The sequence below is a fragment of the Nesoenas mayeri genome (assembly GCF_963082525.1).
Source record: "Nesoenas mayeri genome assembly, chromosome: 23".
NCBI lineage: Eukaryota > Metazoa > Chordata > Aves > Columbiformes > Columbidae > Nesoenas > Nesoenas mayeri.
This window is the reverse complement of record NC_137574.1, coordinates 2,976,867-2,997,143: the sequence shown is the minus strand read 5'-3', so window position 1 is coordinate 2,997,143 and position 20,277 is coordinate 2,976,867. Positions and strand designations below refer to the sequence as shown.

Sequence of the window (20,277 nt, the reverse complement as noted above, 5' to 3'; positions counted from 1 at the left end):
ACCAAAATAAAAGCTGTTCTCTCAAGCTATTTAAACGAGTTTAGACTATTTTAACATTCTAACCAGTATCACTATTAATTAAATATGGTGATTTCAGACCTCACTAGTGTTTAGTTTTCCAAAAAACCACAAACGTGTGAATTTGGGATTTGACTGTATCTCAGTGCAAGAAGCCCCTGTGACCGTGACCATGACAACCCCCCATGAATGATACCACCCATGGGCACAGCCTGTGGTCCAACCCTCCAAATTATTAATTATTATTAATAATTCCTAGAGAACTCAGCAAGCCAGGTGCTCACAGCGACGATTCCTCAGCTCTCTCCCAGATATACTATTTCTTAGCTCGCCTGAAAGGCTCTCCCAATGTGGGAACACTGGCTCACGCTCTTCACCGCAAGCAAATAATTTGTAAAGAAAATAGGGCTTAGTAACTGGAAACAAGACCAAAATATCCTCAGCCGCATTCCCTGGGTTAGGAAAAAGTGCTTTGCAATAGACTAAAACCCTTCCGAGGCTGCTTCGTTTTCCTTCTCACCTACTGTGGCCTTATAGACAAGAGCCCCGAAGTAGCAAGTTGGTTAAGTATGCACTTGGTTTTAAAATACAGTAGTCCCGAGTAAGAAAGAGCCAGTCTTAAACATCCGCAACTCATACCGGGCACCTTGTGCAATCAGGTCACACCAAACACATTTTCTCGATAAAAAGCCCCGTTCTCACCAGCTCATTATTTATCTGCAGTTTTCCAGCACCAGCCTGAGGTGAGATGCTGTGTGTAAACCCGAGGGCGTTACACTAGAAGTTACCTCATCGTAACCAATTCCCAGGAGCAAGATTATTCTACGTTTGGTGTTTTATAGATGAAAATGGTTTAGAAGCAAGCGGCTGCTCTGTGTTGCTATGAGAAGCCCTGTTTGTGCGGCATACACCCTAACAAGCTTTCCTAACAAGCTATTGCTCCTTAAAACTTCCCTTCTCCTTACTCGCCACGTACATTGTGTAAAAAAGAAACGCATGAAGGGCAGAGGAGGAAGAAGAATGTTTCTGGCTTCTGAAAATGTGTCACATCTCCTAGAGATTCTACTAAATAAAAGAATTGATGGTGTCTTCTACCACTTCCCCCAAAAAGCCACTTCCCTGATGCTCTATTCAAATAGAACTTCACTCATACCAGCCGTGCATTGCTCTGAATTGGACCACGAACATACCACACGCGCTGGTGTTGCTTGTAGCTGCACAGCTAAAGGCTGGAGTCTTATTTTAACATTATGACAAAGCTTATTGAATTGAAACTTGTAAAACAATAGAATTTAAAACTCGTAAAACAAAAGAACCCGGAAAAAGCTACATACACGAGAACGTCAGTTTCAACAACCGTCTTGGAAAGTTTGGAGCTTTGCCTCTGTCTTTTTGACTTTTCACACAGGTCTCCACCCAGAATTTCACCAGCGCTGCAATGAAACAGATGGAGGAAACGCAGCCCCATCGTCTCAGAGGGAGGGTCTCACACTGAACATGCACTCACCTTATCTTAAAAATCCCCCTGATAATTCCTTTGTTTGCATACGGAGAGTCTCCTTGTTTTAACATTAAATAGCTGCTACAGAGAAACTCATTCCATTTCAAACCTTCCGTTCATAAAAGCTTTAAATTGTATTTAAAATTGTGCTCAGGCACCTGGCAAGAGATCAGATGGTTTTTGTAAATGGACTCAGGCCATGTGGCTGCAAGAAGAAACAACCCAGAGGAATTGTGCTGTTGTCGTTACGGGTCACATACCTTTTCATGTTCTTGGAAGATAAAGGAAGAGGAAATACAAACTCACATATTTCAAGAATGAGAAAACATGGGCAGGTCCCTCTCAAAGATCTGAAGACATCCGATTAGAAAGCAAGCAATTCTTCCCATACCGTGTTTTGATTTGGGTCCACCAGTTGTTGCACCTTATCAGTCTATCCTGGTATTGCACAGATCACGCTTGGATTTCAGAGCACGCTTCCAATTCTCAGGTGTGACCTCCCACCCCTCCCGTTTCCCAGTTACAGTCCTGGGCCTTAAACATTTTTGCTTGTCTGATGAGGGTGGCATGCTTGCTTTTATGAAAAGAGCTCCGTGTAATTCAATGGAACTCACTCTACACAAAAAGACATTTTTAAAATGACCAGAATGTTAAACGTGTATATAAAACAGCTCTAAGTTCAAGCTCTAAGTTTTGGGAACAACACAGGAAAACCAACATGCAGACCTGATGTACATTTGAGCTCATTAATCCATTAGCCCTGAACAAACTGGCTCACGCTTGCGATGGGCCAGTCCTGCCCTTGACCTACCAGCTTGCCATGGACTTTTAAGGGAAATAGCAAGTGTAGAGAGTTAGGAGTTTTATTTAGATATATCCTGTTCATGGCATTTCCATGCTCCCTTAGGAAAAAAAAATAGAGATGATAAAATTTCAACACCGAATCCCTTTGGTGCCTCCATCCCGTGGTATTTCTAAAAACCCCAGTTCGGATAGGTAAGGGAAAAGTAGCGCAGAGAAACAAATCCTTCAAGCACAGGTTCGCAATTTGCAAGTAAGTTCCTAATGCATTAGATGAACACATTTGTGCTTTTGACAATAGATGTAAAAACTCTCCCCAGACTAAAAGGAGCTCAGTTGGAGATATTAACTGAAAACATGTATTTTAAATCAATTTCCTTTGCTGTTTTCAGCAAAAGAATGTGTTAAACCGTCCTGATAAGAAATAGTTTGATTTCTAAAACAACATTGTTGAATAGCACGCCTGCCAAAGTGTCATTTTGCTCGACAGCTGAGCCGATCTACCCAGTAATGTCATACGCACCACGTTGTCGGTGAAACAACTGGATCTAAGTTAGCCCTTTAGATGTGTACATTTTGACTGAACTTTTGCTGTTTAGGCTTTAGCCTCTAATAAAAAGTAAATCCATTAAAAAACTCTGCATGTAACTTCCTTACACATTATTAACAAACAATTAAAATACAAGGTGTGTATTCTGGGAATAGCTAATTCTCCACTAGCTGACCAGTTTGGGCAGCACAGTACAGAGAGGTATCGCGCTGTTGGAGTCGGAGGTCAAATTAGCCCTCAGCTTGTTCGCGACCCCAACTACGGGAGGCAACTTGGAACCTAATCCTGCGAATGAACTTGTGTAGCTAGAAATCCGTTTATTGGAAGTTTTATCAGTGCTGGGTGGCTTGGGCGTTCGTTTACAAATCCAAGGGTGTCTCAAGGCTTGACTCGGAGTCAGGCGGGCGGAAGGATCCCAGCTGAGACATTCTTTTAAGAACTCGATAAACAAGGGATCGTCGCAGCCTTTCAGCGCCGTCACCCAGTCTTTGTTCCCTGGAGCGCCTCGGATTTTACCGCGGCGCGATCGGCTCCCGTTAAGGGTCACTCTGCCGTCCGTGTGCGTCGTTACGGTGCAGTAGCGAGGATGACCCTTGGAATTGATAAAGTTCTTGGCTCGCTTGGATTGATCCAAAAGTTTCTGAGGTGGCATTCCAAGCAGTTCCATCATACAAGCCAGCTGGTCTCCCTCATCCTCTCCAGGAAAAAGAGGGTATCCAGTCAATAGCTCCACCAGAATACAGCCAAAACTCCACATGTCTATGGGCATCCCATAGCGACTGCCCAGAATCACCTCTGGTGCCCGATAAAATCGAGACTGAATATACGTGTAGACTCTTTGGTGCTCAAAACAGCTGGACCCAAAATCTATAACCTTGATTCCACTCCTCCCTTGCTGTTTTAGGAGGATATTTTCTGGCTTCAAGTCACAGTGTATGATTTTATTTCTATAAAGGGCATCCAAACACTGCAGTATAGAGTGAGCAAACTTGCGTACCAGTTGGATACTGAAGCCCTGAAACTTATTTCTTTTAATCAGCTCATACAGGTTCATACTCAAGAGTTCAAAGGTCATACAGATGTGGTTCCGAAAGGTGAAGCTTTCCAGCATGTGGATAACATTCATACTGCCCGTTTTATCCTGCTTCTTCAGATGCTCCAGAATCCGGATTTCTTCTGCTGCTTGGCGATGGAATCTCTTTTCGTTGCGAACCATCTTTAAGGCTAAGTGTTGGTGGAGCTTGTGATCATAGACTTTAGCGACTTGTCCAAAACTGCCCTTGCCAATGATTTTGAGTACTTCGTACCGGTATGCAAGATGGTCATGGGGCACATGAATGTAGCTGCCTTGGTCATCATCATAACCTCCATTGTTGGGACCACCAATTACTCCTTGTCTCTTTTTTGCAGCTGGACCCACAAAGTAAATTTCAGAAAAATTAAATATCTCTTGCTGTTCATAAGCAGATAACTGATGTTTGTACTGTTTGACAGCTTGCTCTGGAGCTTGGGAAATGCTTTTATGGGCTTTTGAGGAACCACTACCTTTCGAAGTACTTATGCTCTCTGTACTCTTGTCTTTTGTCAGGGAAGGAAGAGATCTCTCAGTAACTCCTGCAGACTGGAGACTGCTACTCCTTCTGTTGCCAGAGTCCTCAAATAACTGCTCCACTTTGACCTGACTTCCCGTCAGAGGGTGATCCTTCATTCCCAGTTTGTTGCTAGAAACCTACAGATGTAAAACCAAAACAAAAGCTTTACTTTATATTTTACAGCACAGACTAAGAATAAAATCCATACCACGTAAACCAAAAACCAGTAACACCAACAGGTTTTGCGCTTCTGTTAGGAACAAATAGAAAATGCTAGACCTAAACTAACTCAAGTCACAAGCACAGAAGGGCACACAAAGAGAATGCAACTTACTGAAACAAGCACTTGCACAAATTTAGTGTATTTTGAAGTCCATAAAGGGTAAACCCCAGACAGTCAAACGCTCCAACAAGGACACAATACCTTTCCCTACTAGTATGCACGCAGTCAGCAAACAGCCGGGGGAACAGCTATGTTTAGCTTTAAACGTGGGTGCAGCAAACACAACCACCGACAGATGCAACTTGCACCTGTCTGAAACATGCAACGGAGCGGGAATGTGCGGAGAAGCGTCGGGAATATTGCAAAGACAAGTGGGCCAAAGGAGACAAAGAAACGACAGCAAGTGACATCAGGCTGGTGTAACCACGCTGAACAAAGAGCCAAAGGATGCCAGAGCAAGAGAAGACAAATCATCTTTGTTTTCAAATAAAATGCTGGTTTTTCTTTATAGGGGAGAATCCCATCATATCCACAACTCCTTTTAAAATCATAAGAGCTGCACAACTATCTTAAGACAGGCTGGGGAGCTTTGAATAATCAAGAATCTCCCTTACACCAACTTTATTGACAGTTCTGTAACCACTGCCTCTTACTGACATATTAAAAGAAAGTGAGAAAAGCACTGTGAAATTTTTCAAGCTTGTCATTTGTATTAAATATTAAGTGCTCAGCTCCCTGGACTTCAGTTCCAGTTATTCCCCTTTTCTACTCGCTGACGCTGAGGCAGCAGAGAGGTGTTGGCTTATCCTGTGCAAGGCTCGAGAGCCAGGACTAGAGTAGCAACATCTGTTTTCCATTTTGTCCTGTAATCTAAAAATAAAGATTCGAGACGCATGCCAAACCGAATCCCTGAAAACCAAAATAACTACACAGGGATCGAACAAAAAATATAAATAAACCCACATATCCACAGCAATAAACCCAAATTCCTTTTCGAGTTACATACCATCCGACATCTCGGCACGGTTGGTAAATAAGGGAAGTGAATGTTCTCGCCAAAAACAACTACACACGTCTCTTTTAAGAGGCTGTTTGTTGGCGCTGCCTCGAAATGTTCACTCTTGCTCACCAGACCAAAAGAAAAAGGGCATTTCCTGCCGAAATTGGTCCTTATCAATGGTGACAAGGGGCATATCCGACTAAGTTCTACTGCTCTGCGCCCTATCAGCCCCAAAATACAGTGTACGGTAAGAGACACGCCTTTCCAGAAAGTCTTAAAAACAAAACAAAACCAAAGCCCAGCCCTGGTAACTTAAAATAAACGCTGAACCTCTGAGATAAGAATGACATATTTTCAGAAGTGGCTAAAAGGCTGTTCAGTCCAGCAGACTCAAACAGTATATTTGCAAATAAACAGTGAATATAAGCACAGAACAAGGTGTACACGTGTATGTTTTGTGAAGTTTTCCAAGGGTGGCAGGAGAGAGGAGGGAAAACAACACGGTCGAAGTCTTCTTTTTGCCTTTGCAATCAAACTTTGGTTTCTAGAAAGTTAACAGCCTGAATGTCATCAGTTGTAGCAACGTGACAAAGTAAGAAAGCCCCATAAAGCACGCTAAATCTAAATATTCTTGCTTCAGAAGCAACAGCAACTCTGCTAATGCTGTTTGTGGCAAACATTTTGTACCTTTAAAGCCCTAAATAAACAAGGAATTCATTATTCCATTTATCCTGGAACGACTTCTTAATGAAGTAACTATGGCTTTGGATCTCAAACTTGATTCAACAGCCTTTCAATAGTAAGGACTACATTTTTGTTCTCAGATAGCTACTAAAATAATTTGCTGCGTGATGGCTGGACACAAATATAGACACATCTCAATGTGAGCTCCGAAGAGCAACACTCAATGTCAGGTGACTCCTGGGTAACAGCAGTTTTCTTTCAACAGCTTTCTTTTACAAATCACAGGCCACACAGGTTTTGTTTTATTGATAGAGTGCTATTAACAGCCAAGAAATTAGATTGCACACGTGGTGCCTTGGTGAAGATTTTCACGTACTTCCAAAGCTTTGTTTTAATTGAGGAGGAAACTGTTTTGCAAAAGTGCATGTTATCTTCTGAATACTGAATTAAACAGTTAAACCCACGTATTCTCCAAACAGAGATATTCATGTTCTCTTGGAGCTAAAATGAAAAGAATGGACAGCTGCAGACAGCAGAACTCTTCAATTCTCATGTCACATTGCGTCGTAACACAAAAAATCTTGCAAGAAGGAAACCAAATATCACCTAATTCCAGATACTTCCCATTAAAATTGAGCAACGTGATTTCCCTCCTTGCACGCTTCACCTCAGTTCCTGCTTGCAAGATACCACTAAGGCTGTATTTTTTTATGTGTCATGTCATCACGGCAAAACTAGACATTTATAATCCTTAATCTTGCCTTAAGAAGTCAGCGGGCTTGATGGGCAAAATACGAACAATAAGTTACACCAGTGAAACAAAATATTCACAGTGTTATATTTGTATTTAACTGTATGGTTCCATTCTACTGATTTCTGTTCAGTTATGAACTGTAGCTACACCATGACTTAAATACCACAGTTTAGAACTTCCCACATCCCTGCAAAAAGAAAACCAACAACTCACTAGTCTTCAAACTCTACAAATCTCTGAATTTCTTCTGCTCTCCCTCAATATTGCTACAAAGGGAAAACACAGATCGACACTACCGAGTGTGCTCTGTCAATGGCACAAACCACATCAATTACTAATATCTCTTACAATAATTTCCCACAAGGTGATGATTTTCCAATGCATCTTCCTCAGTGGAATGTCTATTTTCACCTTATAGAGTGGTTTTTTAAGCTCCAGCTCCTTCACTTCTGCCAGAATTCAACAAGAGCCAAAACATATTTAAAAGCATACAAAGGTCAGATCACTGCACAGCTAAACATGACCACTACGCCCCGCTGAAACAAGTCAAGGGAAGATCTCATAACTCCACATCTGCTGAGGAAATACAGCACTTATGAAGAGCCACATTAACACTTCCAAGTCCATAAAGAGCTATTTTGCTAGCAAATGAAGTGGCAGATAATGCCAAAGCTTTCAGAGGAGCAAGATACTTTTGTAAGATGTTTGGCAGCCATGCAAACCCACACTGATCCTTCTGCTGTTTGTAAGTACTTATCTCTTGGAATTTTCATGAGGGAAACTAAAACGGAAATGTGCAAGAGTCAAAGCAAAGCATGCGTGGATTTACATGCTTATCGACATACAAGGTGTCACGGCAGAACACTTCAGCCTTTTGCAAAATAATTTCTTGATTAAACACGAGCCGAGGAAAGTAAGGTGGGATTTCTGAGGCTGTCTAGCAAGTTCTACATCAAGCGCACCACCACATCATATTTATGCTTAGTAAAAGCAATAACGTTAATAAGCTGCTACAAAGCTGCAACATCTCACCTTTTAAATTTATTCTCTAGAGTGAGATACTTAACTCCTTGCCAGTTTTCACTGCCACAACGTGAAGACCCAGACAACTTTAATATACTCACATTAGATCTTCCAAGGGAAGGAACTCCTGAAGGGCTGTGTTCTTCATTTGTAGCCTCTTGGTACCTAATCTGATCTATCCTCATATAGGAGTCATACAATCCATCTGCAAATCTGGCTGGAAATGTTCCATATACAAATCAGTTAGTCACGACAATTCCCGTTGATCCAGACAGATACAAACACTGAGATGTGTCTCCCTCAGCACATTTTAGTCTGTAAGATCATAAGTTCTTGTTCATTTATTAAATGATCTTTAGAATTTAACTACATTTTAATACCACAACAGAGTGCAAAGCTCTTGGGAAATCTTAGTTTGTGGCACTTTTACTTTAGAGCTTTTTTTTAATGAACTTTTACACCGCGAGTATATTCTTAAGAAACATTAACCAACATACTCCCCATTTTCCCTTAAGCAGGATAATCCAGAACGAGCCTCATTGAGAAGAAAATGAGCGCACACATAAATACTTGATAGGACTATCCTTTAAAGTAGGTTATCCTTTCAAAATTATAGATGGGAATTAGAAATTTGCTGCAAGGGCGGGGGTGGGAAGGTTGTGAGGTTCGCACCGCAACTGTTGGTAAATACTGGGAAAGAACTTAAAACCTCAGCGTTTAACGCGGCTGACTCCGCACCGGTGCTTGGGGGTTTGGGAACGGGAGAAAAAACAAGAGGGGGAGCGGGACGAGGGGGGAATCCCGGCCAACCCCCCCTCCACGGGACCCCCAGGGTGGGCCCGGCCGCCGCCTCACCCCGCTCCGCTCCCCCCGGCCCGGCCTCACCTGCACCGAGCGGCCCCTCCGGCTTCCTGCCCAGCAGCATGGTGGCGGAGGGGGCTCGGCCCCCATCCCCCGCCGGCCGCCGAGCCGCCTCCCGCCCCGCGTTCCGCCGGCCAGCGCTGCCCCGCCGGGCGCCGAGAGCTCCGCTCAGGCTGCGGCCGCCCGCCCGCCACCGGCCCGGCCGTTGCCACGGGAACGTCCCCCCGCCGGGCCGCGCATGCGCGATGGGGCGCGGGGGAGGCGGGAGGGCCGGGCTGGGGAACGGGGCCTCCCCGGGCCGGGGAGGGGCTGGGAACCGCGGCAGCGCCTTCCTCACCTAAAAAAGTTATATTTTAAAACCCCCGTTCAAAGTGTTTGGGTTTCATCGCCCGTTTTCTTGCCCCTCTCCCCCATCAGTGCGTCTCGCAGTGTCCCCCCGCCCCAGGAGAGCGCTCAGAGGACAAAGCACAAGCGTTTGGGGAGAGGAAAAGGGGAGAGAACCGCCCCACGGCGATCGCCTCCCGCGTGTGGAGCGGCCGAGGCGCACGGCGGGGGTGACCCAGCGGCGGGGGGAGCGGGCAGGGCCGGGCCGGGCGGTCGGAGCGAAGCCGCGGGGAGGCGGTTTCCAGCCGGACGCTTTTGCACCGCGGGAACGGCGCCGTGGCGGCCGCCGCGACCTGAGGGGAGCGCGGCGCCGGCCGGGGCCGCGGGCCCGCCATGTTCTCCAGGGCGTTCCGGGTGAGATCCAACACCGCCATCAAGGGGTCCGATCGGTGAGTGCTGGGCCGGAGCCCCCCACCTCGGCTCGGCTGAGGGGAGCGGCTCGGTCCCTCTGCCCGCCGGGCCCTGGCATGCGGCTCGGGCCGGGCTGGGGCCGGCACGGAGCTGCGGCCACTTCCACCCTTGGATTTGTGCTACGAACCGCCACTCTGAATGCGAAACGCACTTTTCATGCTGCTTTAATGAAATCAAGCTCAAACGAGTTATTATGTCGAGGTCTGGCTGCTTTACTATGATATTCTTGGGTAGCGATGCTGGGCGGACCTGCTGATTTTTGAGATTGACTTGGCGCTGCCGTGGATGGCCACAAAAACCCACCTGGTGCCCATTGCCGTGTCTAAAAACCACTTAAAACTGTCCGAAAGGGGACGGGGGGAGAGGGAAGTTTTAACCCCCCTGCTCCTCTGTGACAGGTTGAGCTCAGCAAGTCACACATTTTCAGATTTCTGCTCAGGAGCTCAGAGCAGTGATGAAATCCCAGTGTGAAACCTCAAAGGCAGCAACAGGAGCTGTACGCAGATGCTTAAGGAAGAATACGAGCAGGTCAAGCTTAGTTGGCCTTTCTGATGTTCTTCCATCATGCAACTGCCTCGTTTGTAAAGCCGTACGTAAATGCTTCAAATTATCTTCTGTGAACAAGTGGGAATATCGTAGACAGCCAACAAAATAGTAACTACTGATCTAGGGATTATTTTGAGCAATGGTCTGGACAGCTTTGTAATGTATTTGTGATTTTATCGTTACAGGAGAAAACTGCGAGCGGACGTCGCAGCAGCTTTTCCTCACCTTAGCGCTGAACAATTGGCTGAGTTTATTCCGAACAAGGAAGAGCTTAATGTCATCAAAATATGCTCTCACAAAGGGGAGGCCGTCACTGTTTACATGAACCACAGGAATCCGATACTGTTTGAAATTGAGAAAGCTCTGTATCCAACAGGTATGGGGAGTGGACTAGAATAATCCTTCCCCTTATTGGACACCAACCTTTCCCCAAAAGATTTCCTTGTGTCTGTGTTAAATACTTACCACTACAGTATTGGTACACTTCATAATCTGTAATGTACTTATTCTACCAACATCTTTGTGAAATCAGTGGCATTTCTGGATTCTTTATGCAAAAAAGGAAATTGGGGTGCTCAGAGCTTATAAACAAGGTTTTTAAGTCATTGTAGCATCTTAGCCCTATTTCTCTCTTTTGACCATTGCAAGGTGTAATTCCAAGATGGATGATGTTCGATTCCAGTCAGCCCTGGATTTAGGCAATTAATTGCTCTGATACTCTATTCTTTTGCTTTTCCCATACCCAGCAATTCTTCCCTGTTGGAGCAGCATATTAGCTCAGAGTGCCTTTGATTTAAGGAAAATAATGCAAACATTTGTCTGTATGTAACAATTAACAGGAGCCTGAATTAACTAGCATTTTATTTTTCTCCATCACATCTAATTGTAGGATTGTTCTGGCTTCAGATTTCTCAATTACCCGAGTAACCCAAGAGTGTTTAGTTGTGGTTAGAATTGCACTGCTTAGTCTTAAGGATGGGAAGAAGCAACAGCGAGAGATGTTTTTAATGACAAATCTTTAAATTTGGTTCTGTTTTGGGACAGTGTACACGCTGTGGCTCTACCCAGATCTTCTCCCTGCTTTTTCGACATGGCCCCCTGTGCTACAGAAACTAGCAGGAGGAGCAGGTAAGAGGACCAGAACTTTGTCAAATTGCATTGCAAAAAGCTGTTGCCTTCAGGGCTTTTTTTTTATGTTATCTTCCCCAGTGGCAAAAATGTACCTGAAACAAAAAAGTGTGAAGAATACGTACTCACAGAGTAATTCATGGTGATGCCCTAAGCAGGAAAATAACATGAATGAAAGAAAATGTAGGTTAAGCTGTTTAAATGCAGTAACCTGTTCCACGTGGGAGTCTCAGACTTGGAAATATCTTCTCAGGGTGATCAGCAGCTCTGAACTAGGACACAGAACTGTCTGTGTCATTGGTCTGTCTCTTTTATAACTTTCCTGGAGCAGCTGAGTTCCTTTGCTGCCCCCCTGCTTCCTGTCAGTTCAGAGGTGAAGTAGCTTGTCCTATGGATGAGAAGTGAGCTTATATGGGAACCTACAACTATAATAACTGTCAAGTAAACTGTGGATTGTGCAGGTGAGGTAGGATTTGAATTCCTGGATTACTGGCTCTGCCACCTAATTATGGATCAAGACTAACAAGAAAGGAGTCTGTTCTCTGGAACCTGCTTTGGATGCAGTTCAGACTCAGGAGAATCAAGTCTTTATAAACTTGAAATTGCAGAACTGCTCAACCAGAAAAAGATTAAATTGCAGCCGCTGCAGCCTTAGACTGTAAATGGAAGTGTACATGTAGGAAGAAACATCTTTTCTGTTCCATTACACAGTATCTAAAGTAGAACTGAAGTCCCTCTGTTTACTTTTGGGGAAATAAAAGTGCTTTAATGTGTAGCTGGGATAAGACATCTGAGCAAGACTTGTAGTGACCTAGTTTCTGGGGGAAAAAAGTCTTGCTAATGGGGGAAGGACATTGCTGAAAGAGTGCTGCAGGTCATTCATCTCCCATGGCAACCAGGCTACCTCAGGGTACATCCAGAGATAAGAAGGTGACAATGGCTAACAGAGGCAGAAAGGAGTGCTAGGGCCACATCTCAAGAGGAAAGGCAGGAGGCCATCCAGTGCTGCAGACAGATAGGGAGGGAGCACATTTAGGGAGCAGTCTGTTAAAAAGAGATGCAAGGTAGTACTATACCTGCAATCTGTTCAGTGAATTCAAATATTTGCTGTATTCCCTGATTATTTACATGATGTACTCATGGTACTTACCTGGTCAGGTTAAGATCTTTATGTGATTCTGGCCTCGGAGGTGTGGAGCTTTTGTTGCAATTGCAGAGTTCATTCTAGATTTGCTGAAAGAGGTTGTGAGAGTGAATGGGAGGAAAAGTATATCAGCTTTTTCAGCATACACATTAAATCTATGATGCTGAGAAAAAAAAAGTGAGATGCCTTCAAAACCAAACCACAAAACACAGGTCAGTTCGTGAGACTGCAAGCTCTAGACAGTTACAGCTGCTATGAGGGAGAGCAGATGCTCTTTACGTGATTTGATGGTGATGTGATGCCACATACACAGCATGGAGAACTGGTGTTTATTCCCATCCTGGTCTGTTCATCTCAGGGATGGAAAGCAGAAGGAAGCACACCAGAAGGTGTCCTGTTTCTGTCCAGATGAGTAAGGAGATCGTTAAGATGGCTCCGTCAGCTGAGCAGAGTTCCCAGCTGTTGTGCGGATCAAGAACGTTGGGTCAGCAGTTGCAAATTTTAGGCAGTTCTTTCTTCAGGGAGAGAGAGCAGCTGGGATTACCAGGGGCTGAGTGTGCTCAGCTCTTCTGCAATTTTTTGGGATGTGCCCAGCACCCTTGTGCATTACTCCACAGTGTGGTAGCAAGAAGCGCTGCCTTACTAGGAAAAACAGAGAATCGTGTGCTCAGCTATTAACAGGCTTGTGTTTTTGCTGAGTAAGAGGAAGGATGGGGGTGGAGGAGGTAGTGGCCGAGTCTTTCCTTGGGAAATGGATGTGCTTTATTCTTTCCTTCAGATCTGATGCTGCCAGGAGTTGTAGTGCCATCTTCTGGCTTCCCTCAAGTGGAGCGGGGCGCGCTCTGTGCTGTCACCCTCTTGGGAAACAGGTATGGAGGGTTCTTTATCCATATCTTTTCTTAGAAAATCAAAACGAAGTGAAGATATTTTTTTACAGGAAGGCTCTGGAGTTCTGAGGAAATAAAAGCAGAACTGTTCTTGTGCATTTGATGCACCGTGGACCTAAACAATGGAAAATAGAGCAGGCAAAAAAATCCACTCAAGTGTCTGTGTTAGGATATGTTTGAGCTTGCATGAACAGCTTTATAAATGGGTTCTTTTGGACTGGTGGGGGCACAACTGGTAGATTTGTTTTGAAACAGAGTAATTTTTTTTAATAAAAGACAGTATTCTACACAGTTGTATTTTTGTCTACAAGGAAATTCAGAGTGCTGTTGTTTTTTTTCCCCCCACTACTAGTCTCCTTTGGCAATGCATATGCTTCTTGTGCTTTATTAAAGCAAAGAACGTGTCGCTGTGCAACCTTCACTTCACTATCACAGCTGCACATAGCCCTGGCTTTCTTTGGAAGACTTTACATACCAGAAGATAGCTAGAAAACACCTAGATGCTTTAAAAATCAGGCTGTAAGGAACAAGGACATTGTAAAAGCAATTCTGGATCTCACAATGGCACGGTCTTTTCTTTGTGTGAGCAGCACTGTGTGTTTGTGCTGTCTTGCTCTAACATCTTTTCTTTTACCAGAGCTCCAGTAGCAGTTGCAGTTGCCACAATGTCCACAGCAGAGATGCTGGCGGCTGGAATGAAAGGGAAGGGCTTTGCTGTGTTGCATACATACATGGATCACCTCTGGTGGGTAAAACTATTGCCTTGGTTCAGTCCCTTCAACCTGAGAGTAATTCTTATAGAAATAAAGCTGGAACATCCCTGTTACTCTGATATTAGAAAATCTTGTTGTATAAAAAAATGAACTTTGTATAATTTTTACTTGAAAATGGTCAACTGTGCTTGTCTCAACCAAATAAGAGTTGCTTTGCATTTGTATTCAACTAGTCTGCTCAGTTTTAAATTGAGATTCATGTGGGGAACACAATGTTTATGAAGGAAGGTGAGTTAAAAATAGATTTTATAGTTCTGAGAATGCAGAGAAAGATCCATGAAAATGCCAGTGCCTTTTGTCAGGGTGACACTTGTTCATGTCCTGTGGGTTTCAAAGCGGTAAACAGAAAGCTATGTTATGCTTTTTTTTTCCTTTTATAGGGAATATGGTGACAAATCTTGTCCTCCTACCTTAGCTCCCTTGGTAACAGATTCTGCTGAAAAGGAGAGTGCTGAAGATGAGGAAGAGATGGAGAAGAAGGAGCCCGTCATCAGCTTCTCCACTGACCCGTTGCAGCACGTGGACGTTGGTGATTTGAGCCTGAAGGAGCAAGACAGTTGTGCCGTTCTGATGGGAACAGAGGGACTCGAGGAGAGCAGAGCTGCAGAAACAGCTCAAGATGCCAACGCAGAGGTTCAGGAGGAAGCTGAAGACAGCAGGACTCCACAAGGTATTTTTGCATCCACATTAAACCAAACTGTGCCCCTGTGATTTACTGAAGCCCATACCCACCATCTAGACCACTCTGGGCAGCTCAGTGCGAGAATGGGGTAGAGACAGTTCTGTGTGATATGAAAGACAATCTGAGAGAACCAAGTTCTCAAAAAAGACTGACTACTCACAGCTTACTTGGCCTTTTTTTATCCCTGCAGAGCAAATGGATGCGTTATTTAATCAGTGCTTTTTCCATGCCTTAAAATGCAAAGTCAAGAAGTCAGATCTTCCTCTGCTCACCAGCACGTTTCTACGCAGCCATATGTTCTCATGCTGGTATGTGGTAAGAAGATTGTCTTTGGATTTGCATGCTGGGGTTTTGGCTTTAAAACCATGGGGATCAAGTGTCAATGAAGTTTTTGACTTGTAAGTAAAATTCAGTCCTTTTCTAAGATTATGCTCACTTCTTACATCAGATACTTTAAGGATTGGTTGGACCAGTGGTACTGAACCCAAGTTAGCTGACATTTGTTTCAGGTTTGCTTAAATGGCTGGTTGCCCACCCACAGGAACATCAGCACTAGTTTCACTCATCGTGTTCTATTTATTAGCTCATTTGAAGTAATTCTTTCTTTGTGTGATTCGCGTTTCCGCTCTTAAGAAACTTCTAACATAAGTAGCGAGATTTAAGAAGAAATGAAGGGTGACTTGTAACTAAAGAACTTTTAAAAAATCCATTTATAGCCCCGCTGGACAACAACTGGACATAAAGAAATCAAGCTATAAGAAGGTGAGATTTTTCTGTTGGTTTTTGCATTAATTTAAATAAGAAATGGAAGGAGAGAAAAAGTTTAAAGTCAAAATTGTTCAAGTGTTAGTAAAACAACAAACAGAAAAGCCTAGCAGCTGTTCTTAAAAGCCAAGTTATTCTTTTTCAGCGCTCTGCTCCTGTGGGATCCAGGGAGAAAAGTAATTGTGCTGAGAGCATGAGCATCAATCTGCTTTGAATGCAGCTGCATTTATCTGCCACTATCTACTGCCATAGCTCTTAGAGGCTTCTGATCTTGGTGGACAGTGCAATGACTTGCAAGAAGAGGCCATTCCTTTTCTAGGGCTGTTAACGAACAAAAATGAAGAGAAAGGAGACAATATTGTCCCTGTTGTGTAGATGACAAGCAAAGAGCATTCCCAAAGATCTCACAGTGCTCCCCGTGAGATGGATGGTGATTTGGCTGAGGTGCTCACAGAGCAAACAGACAGCAGAGCTACAAGAGGAACACTTGCTCACTCTGGTTTAGAGCCAGAGGCATTCACTGCTCTTTAGCAATTGTCGTATTTAGAGAAGCAAAGGCATAGGGTGTGTATTTTCTTTTATTAAAGAAGTCTTTCTGACTTAGCGATTAACTTTGGTTCAGTCAGGAGCATGTGAGCAGGAATTTAAAATGCTTGACTTCCCATTTCTGCTTGTTGTTTCCTGCAGTTCTCTAAATTCCTGCAATGCATGCAGCAACAGCGCATCTTACAAGTGAAGGAGCTGAACAAAGGTGTGGAGAGCATCGTGGAAGTGGACTGGAAACATCCAGAGTATGTCAAATATTGTAATATTTTAAAGAGTTGGTAGTCTCTGAAAGAAGGGAGCAGAATCTGCTGCTTCCAGCTCCATTACCTGTACTCTGCTTGAATTCGTGCAGCAGCAGCTCTCATTTCCTAACCTTAACATGCTACAGAGGGATTTTATACCCTGCTTCTATACAAATTGCTTATGTTTCCTGCTCTTGTAAAGTTCTTCCAGGTAAACTCTGTTCTTCTGTCTTTACTCAGTGGCACTGAGTGTGCTGAAGGTCTAATGGCAGTGTCGTGATTTCCACCTTTCTTGCTTGTTGTGCATTCATCCATAGAACTTCAGATCAGAAGGGACTGTTAAATGATCTGAAAATTGCATATGGCTCTTTATTCTTGTAGTGGGTGTACCAATTTTCCAGAGAAACAGCTTTGAAAGTGTTACAGAGGATTCAATCCTTTGCAGTTTTTGCAGTGTTAAAATGACAAATTTCTGGCTTCCCGTATGGATGCTAATAGAAAAGTTCTAGCATCAAGCCTGTTAGCAGTCACTAAAAGGAATGTACTTTTGACAGTGTCTTCATAGTTTGTGTGAGTTTCTTTGTTGGTATTGAGGGGAAGGAGGCAAGAAGGCAGTTTTCCATCTATTTAACAGTGACTATAATGGTCTGACTTTCATGCCCTCCCAGTTTAAGCAGGTCACCCCCTCCCCATTCCATCTATGTGACAAATCAAGCACTTTGCAAAATCAGAAGCCAAAGTTAAAATCTAAAATAAATATTTGAAAAAAAATGATATGTTTTCCACAAGTACTCTCACTCTTTTAGTTATTTACTGCACGATTCCTCTATCGGTGTTTCTGTTCTCTTTCGAAGGGTTAGTTACATCAAGAGCATCCTACTCGTTCCTTCTGCATATTGGCACATTAGCTCTCTTGGAATTTCCCAGCAGGCCTGAGGCTTCCTGTTACATGACATCTCCTTGTCAACTAATGGCATGGAGAACATTTCTGTAGATACAAGCATATCTTCTCTTCAGCGTTTGGAAAGAAGCAGAATCACTTTGACTTTTTGCATTAACTTTTCTGTCATTGTACTTGACCTTATCATTGGGAGACAGACGTACTCAAACTCAGTTTTTGTCAATTCTCGTTTCAGCATTAAAGCATTTGCGGTACCTGAGGGATTTTCTTCAGCTTCTGCTGCCAAAGACAGCAAGAGTGAAGACAGAGAACAAGCGTACCACGCTCCTGAAATCATTCCGCTTTATGGGGTCTCAACAAAAATGATCCCACTCTTTCAGGAATCTGGACACAGGTAAGCACTAGGAAAATACAACAAAACCATTGGTATGGGAAGAGGGAGACTTAACAAACCAATGCTGTCAGGAAAGGTGACGGGAATCAAGAATGTATTAATTGCTTCGCAAAAAGGAAGATAGATGAGAGGCTGTGGCAACTGTGTTCAGTAAGCACTCACATCACTTCTCCCACAGCTAAGGAGGCGATAGCTCAAGTGTCAAAATGGATGCATTTTTCTTGGGTTGTCTTAATTTGCCATTGGATAAGGCATATTTGCCCACCCACAGTGTGGTTTACTGGAAAGAGGGTGCCTGGATAATTTAAGGAACTCGCTTGCCTCCTTGTGCCCTAATCTTACCTGTTCTGATGTAGTTCAGGTAGCACTGGCAGCCTGTCTTCAACTGGGCACTTTAGGACAAGTTAACCACAGTCCCCTGAAGTTTGGGGTGCCCTTGGGGTCACCCTCCCAAACTGGGCTCCTAGAACCAAGGGGTTTAGAGTCTAATTACTGCCATGAGCCTTTGATTTGGTACACAGCAGCTAAGGTGTGACAAGAAATCACTCCCTAGCAGCTCTATTTCAGTATTGAGCTACCAAATGTAGTCAGGGTAGTGGGTGTCTTCTCTCTCAGTGACAGAACCCAAGTACTTAATAAGTTTGAAAGTTTTCTCTTTTTAGAAAAGGCAGCATCCTCTCAAGCAGTGAGGTGAGAAACATCATCATTAACTACGTGAAGACTAACGAGTTGGTTGATGAAACAAACAAAAAGTAAGTAGACGTGGAAGTTGTCCAACCCTACTGCCACAGGAGGGGCTGAAGTTAGAGGGAAAAAGGTGAACTTGTTTGCTTCTAATGTGTGGTTTTGTTTTGCAGCTTTGTAAGGGTGAACGCCATTCTGTGCGACTGCCTTCTAGATAAGTCAGAACAAGATGAAATCTCCAAACTTAAATGGGATGACCTCTTGAGCAGGTGACTGTTTTCTCAATGTTGCTTTTCAGCATTACACAGATTTATCGCATGCAACTCAAAGCCGCATGTTATTTGAGCTCCTTAAGTTGTAACTTTATACTGGTAATAAAAAATACCCAGAGACCTTTACTTGAAGGATCTCTCATTCTTCACCATTTAACAAACATCAAGCATTAACTGTTCTTGTTGGGGTCTTTTTGTTTACCTGCTCACCACTTACCAGGGAAAGCTTCCTAAACAAACAGTGCCTGGTTCTGTGTACAGTCTGTATGTACATATTTATAAAGCCATCCTTTGCAACTGAACAGTAGCTTAAAAGCAGAATTAAAGAAGATTTTCCTCTGCAAGAGCCAATTTATAAAATGTTACCAGTCATGATCTAAGCTATAATTTTTGCGAGTCAGTAGACCAGCTTTATTTTAGTCAATTATTATTATTTAAATAATAGCTTGGGTGCAAATCTTTGTGTGAGATCATTGTGCATTATCTTCTTAAGATACAAACTCTTCTCACACATAGAATCTTGGCTTTCATGTAGTCTCAAAAGCCTGTGGAAGGCTGCAGTGGAAGAGCACAGTTAACATCACACTTGCTGTTCTCTATAGACTAATTTGGGTTATGAACTTTGTTCAGGTGCCTTGAACGGCTGCAGCCCTTACACCAGGTGACATTTTTTGGACAAGAGCCTATTGTGAGGAAAGGAAACATTGAGCCCATCGACATAACCATAGCACAGAGATCATCAAATAAGAAGGTAAAAGAGAACTGAAATGATGGATTTTGAGCAGAAGCCCAGATTCCAAGAGCAGTTTTTCTGGGATGAATGGGACGTGACTTACTAATACCCACACCAGTGATGTTTGTACTAACTATTAAAACCCATAGGTGACAATTATCAAGAACCTTGAGCTGTACGGTTTAGACCCACAGTGTGTGGCCAACATTCTGCAACAAAAAGTACAAGCCAGTGCCACCATCACCCCAGTACCTGGAACGAAAGACAGAGTTCAAGTCCAGATCCAAGGCAACCAAATCCATCACCTGGCCAAGATGCTGCTTGGTAAGTGTGTTCTGGAACTGGGCTTGAACTGGTTACAGCAAGGTACAGATTTTCATTCTTGAGCTCTGAATATTTACCCGAATTCTTGGTTATGTTACAGAAGAATATCAGCTACCTCGGAAATATATTCAAGGCCTTGAGAAGGCTCCAAAGCTCAGCCGGAAGAAATAGGAGAAAAATCTACTGGAAGAATGACTCAGTTCTCGTTATTTATACAAGTGTTCTGCCAACAAATCAAGGATCATCTATGGGCCCCATTCATTCAAAAAGGAGTCCTGGGTGTTTGGGATCCACCCAAATAATATTGCTCCAGCTGTTCATTTTTCATAAAAATAAAAAGCTGAATAAAACCTCTAGTATTATCCTTTTCCATCTATTTTCTAGAAGTTCCTAATAGTGTGCTGGTTTTCTGGCTGCAGCAGCTTTTGGCTGGTTTAACATTCTTGCTTTGCAT

At 43.5% G+C, this 20,277-nt stretch overlaps 2 protein-coding genes across 3 annotated transcripts; one reads left to right on the top strand and one right to left on the bottom strand.

Annotated features, from left to right (window-relative positions):
* Positions 1 to 2,965: 2,965 nt before the first annotated feature.
* Positions 2,966 to 9,203, bottom strand: DYRK3 (dual specificity tyrosine phosphorylation regulated kinase 3). 2 transcript variants are annotated; one of them, XM_080358112.1, is made up of 3 exons: positions 9,032 to 9,203; positions 8,248 to 8,363; positions 2,966 to 4,599 (listed from the first exon to the last, which is right to left on the bottom strand). In XM_080358112.1, the coding sequence occupies exons 1-3, from the start codon at positions 9,069 to 9,071 to the stop codon at positions 3,037 to 3,039; spliced, it is 1,719 nt and encodes a 572-aa protein (XP_080214238.1). In that variant the 5' UTR covers positions 9,072 to 9,203; the 3' UTR covers positions 2,966 to 3,036. The 2 variants fall into 2 exon arrangements, with proteins under 2 accessions (XP_080214238.1, XP_080214239.1); XM_080358113.1 differs by lacking the exons at positions 8,248 to 8,363; positions 9,032 to 9,203 and adding an exon at positions 8,156 to 8,182.
* Positions 9,204 to 9,653: 450 nt separating this feature from the next.
* EIF2D (eukaryotic translation initiation factor 2D) lies at positions 9,654 to 20,127 on the top strand. Its single transcript, XM_080358180.1, has 15 exons — positions 9,654 to 9,780; positions 10,534 to 10,724; positions 11,393 to 11,476; positions 13,399 to 13,489; positions 14,145 to 14,252; positions 14,661 to 14,950; positions 15,153 to 15,270; positions 15,679 to 15,724; positions 16,415 to 16,518; positions 17,652 to 17,810; positions 18,473 to 18,562; positions 18,668 to 18,763; positions 19,397 to 19,517; positions 19,649 to 19,823; positions 19,924 to 20,127. The coding sequence occupies exons 1-15, from the start codon at positions 9,725 to 9,727 to the stop codon at positions 19,992 to 19,994; spliced, it is 1,800 nt and encodes a 599-aa protein (XP_080214306.1). The 5' UTR covers positions 9,654 to 9,724; the 3' UTR covers positions 19,995 to 20,127.
* The last annotated feature ends 150 nt before the right edge of the window (positions 20,128 to 20,277 follow it).

Excerpts from the sequence above, each read along its gene's own strand:
- DYRK3 (XM_080358112.1), bottom strand. The coding sequence starts at position 9,071 with ATGCTGCTGGGCAGGAAGCCGGAGGGGCCGCTCGGTGCAG. Across the intron at positions 8,364-9,031 it reads GGAGGGGCCGCTCGGTGCAG|CCAGATTTGCAGATGGATTG; the intron begins GTGAGGCCGGGC and ends GAACATTTCCAG. Across the intron at positions 4,600-8,247 it reads CTTCCCTTGGAAGATCTAAT|GTTTCTAGCAACAAACTGGG; the intron begins GTGAGTATATTA and ends TTACATCTGTAG.
- EIF2D (XM_080358180.1), top strand. The coding sequence starts at position 9,725 with ATGTTCTCCAGGGCGTTCCGGGTGAGATCCAACACCGCCATCAAGGGG. Across the intron at positions 15,725-16,414 it reads AGAAATCAAGCTATAAGAAG|TTCTCTAAATTCCTGCAATG; the intron begins GTGAGATTTTTC and ends TGTTTCCTGCAG. Across the intron at positions 19,824-19,923 it reads CCTGGCCAAGATGCTGCTTG|AAGAATATCAGCTACCTCGG; the intron begins GTAAGTGTGTTC and ends GTTATGTTACAG.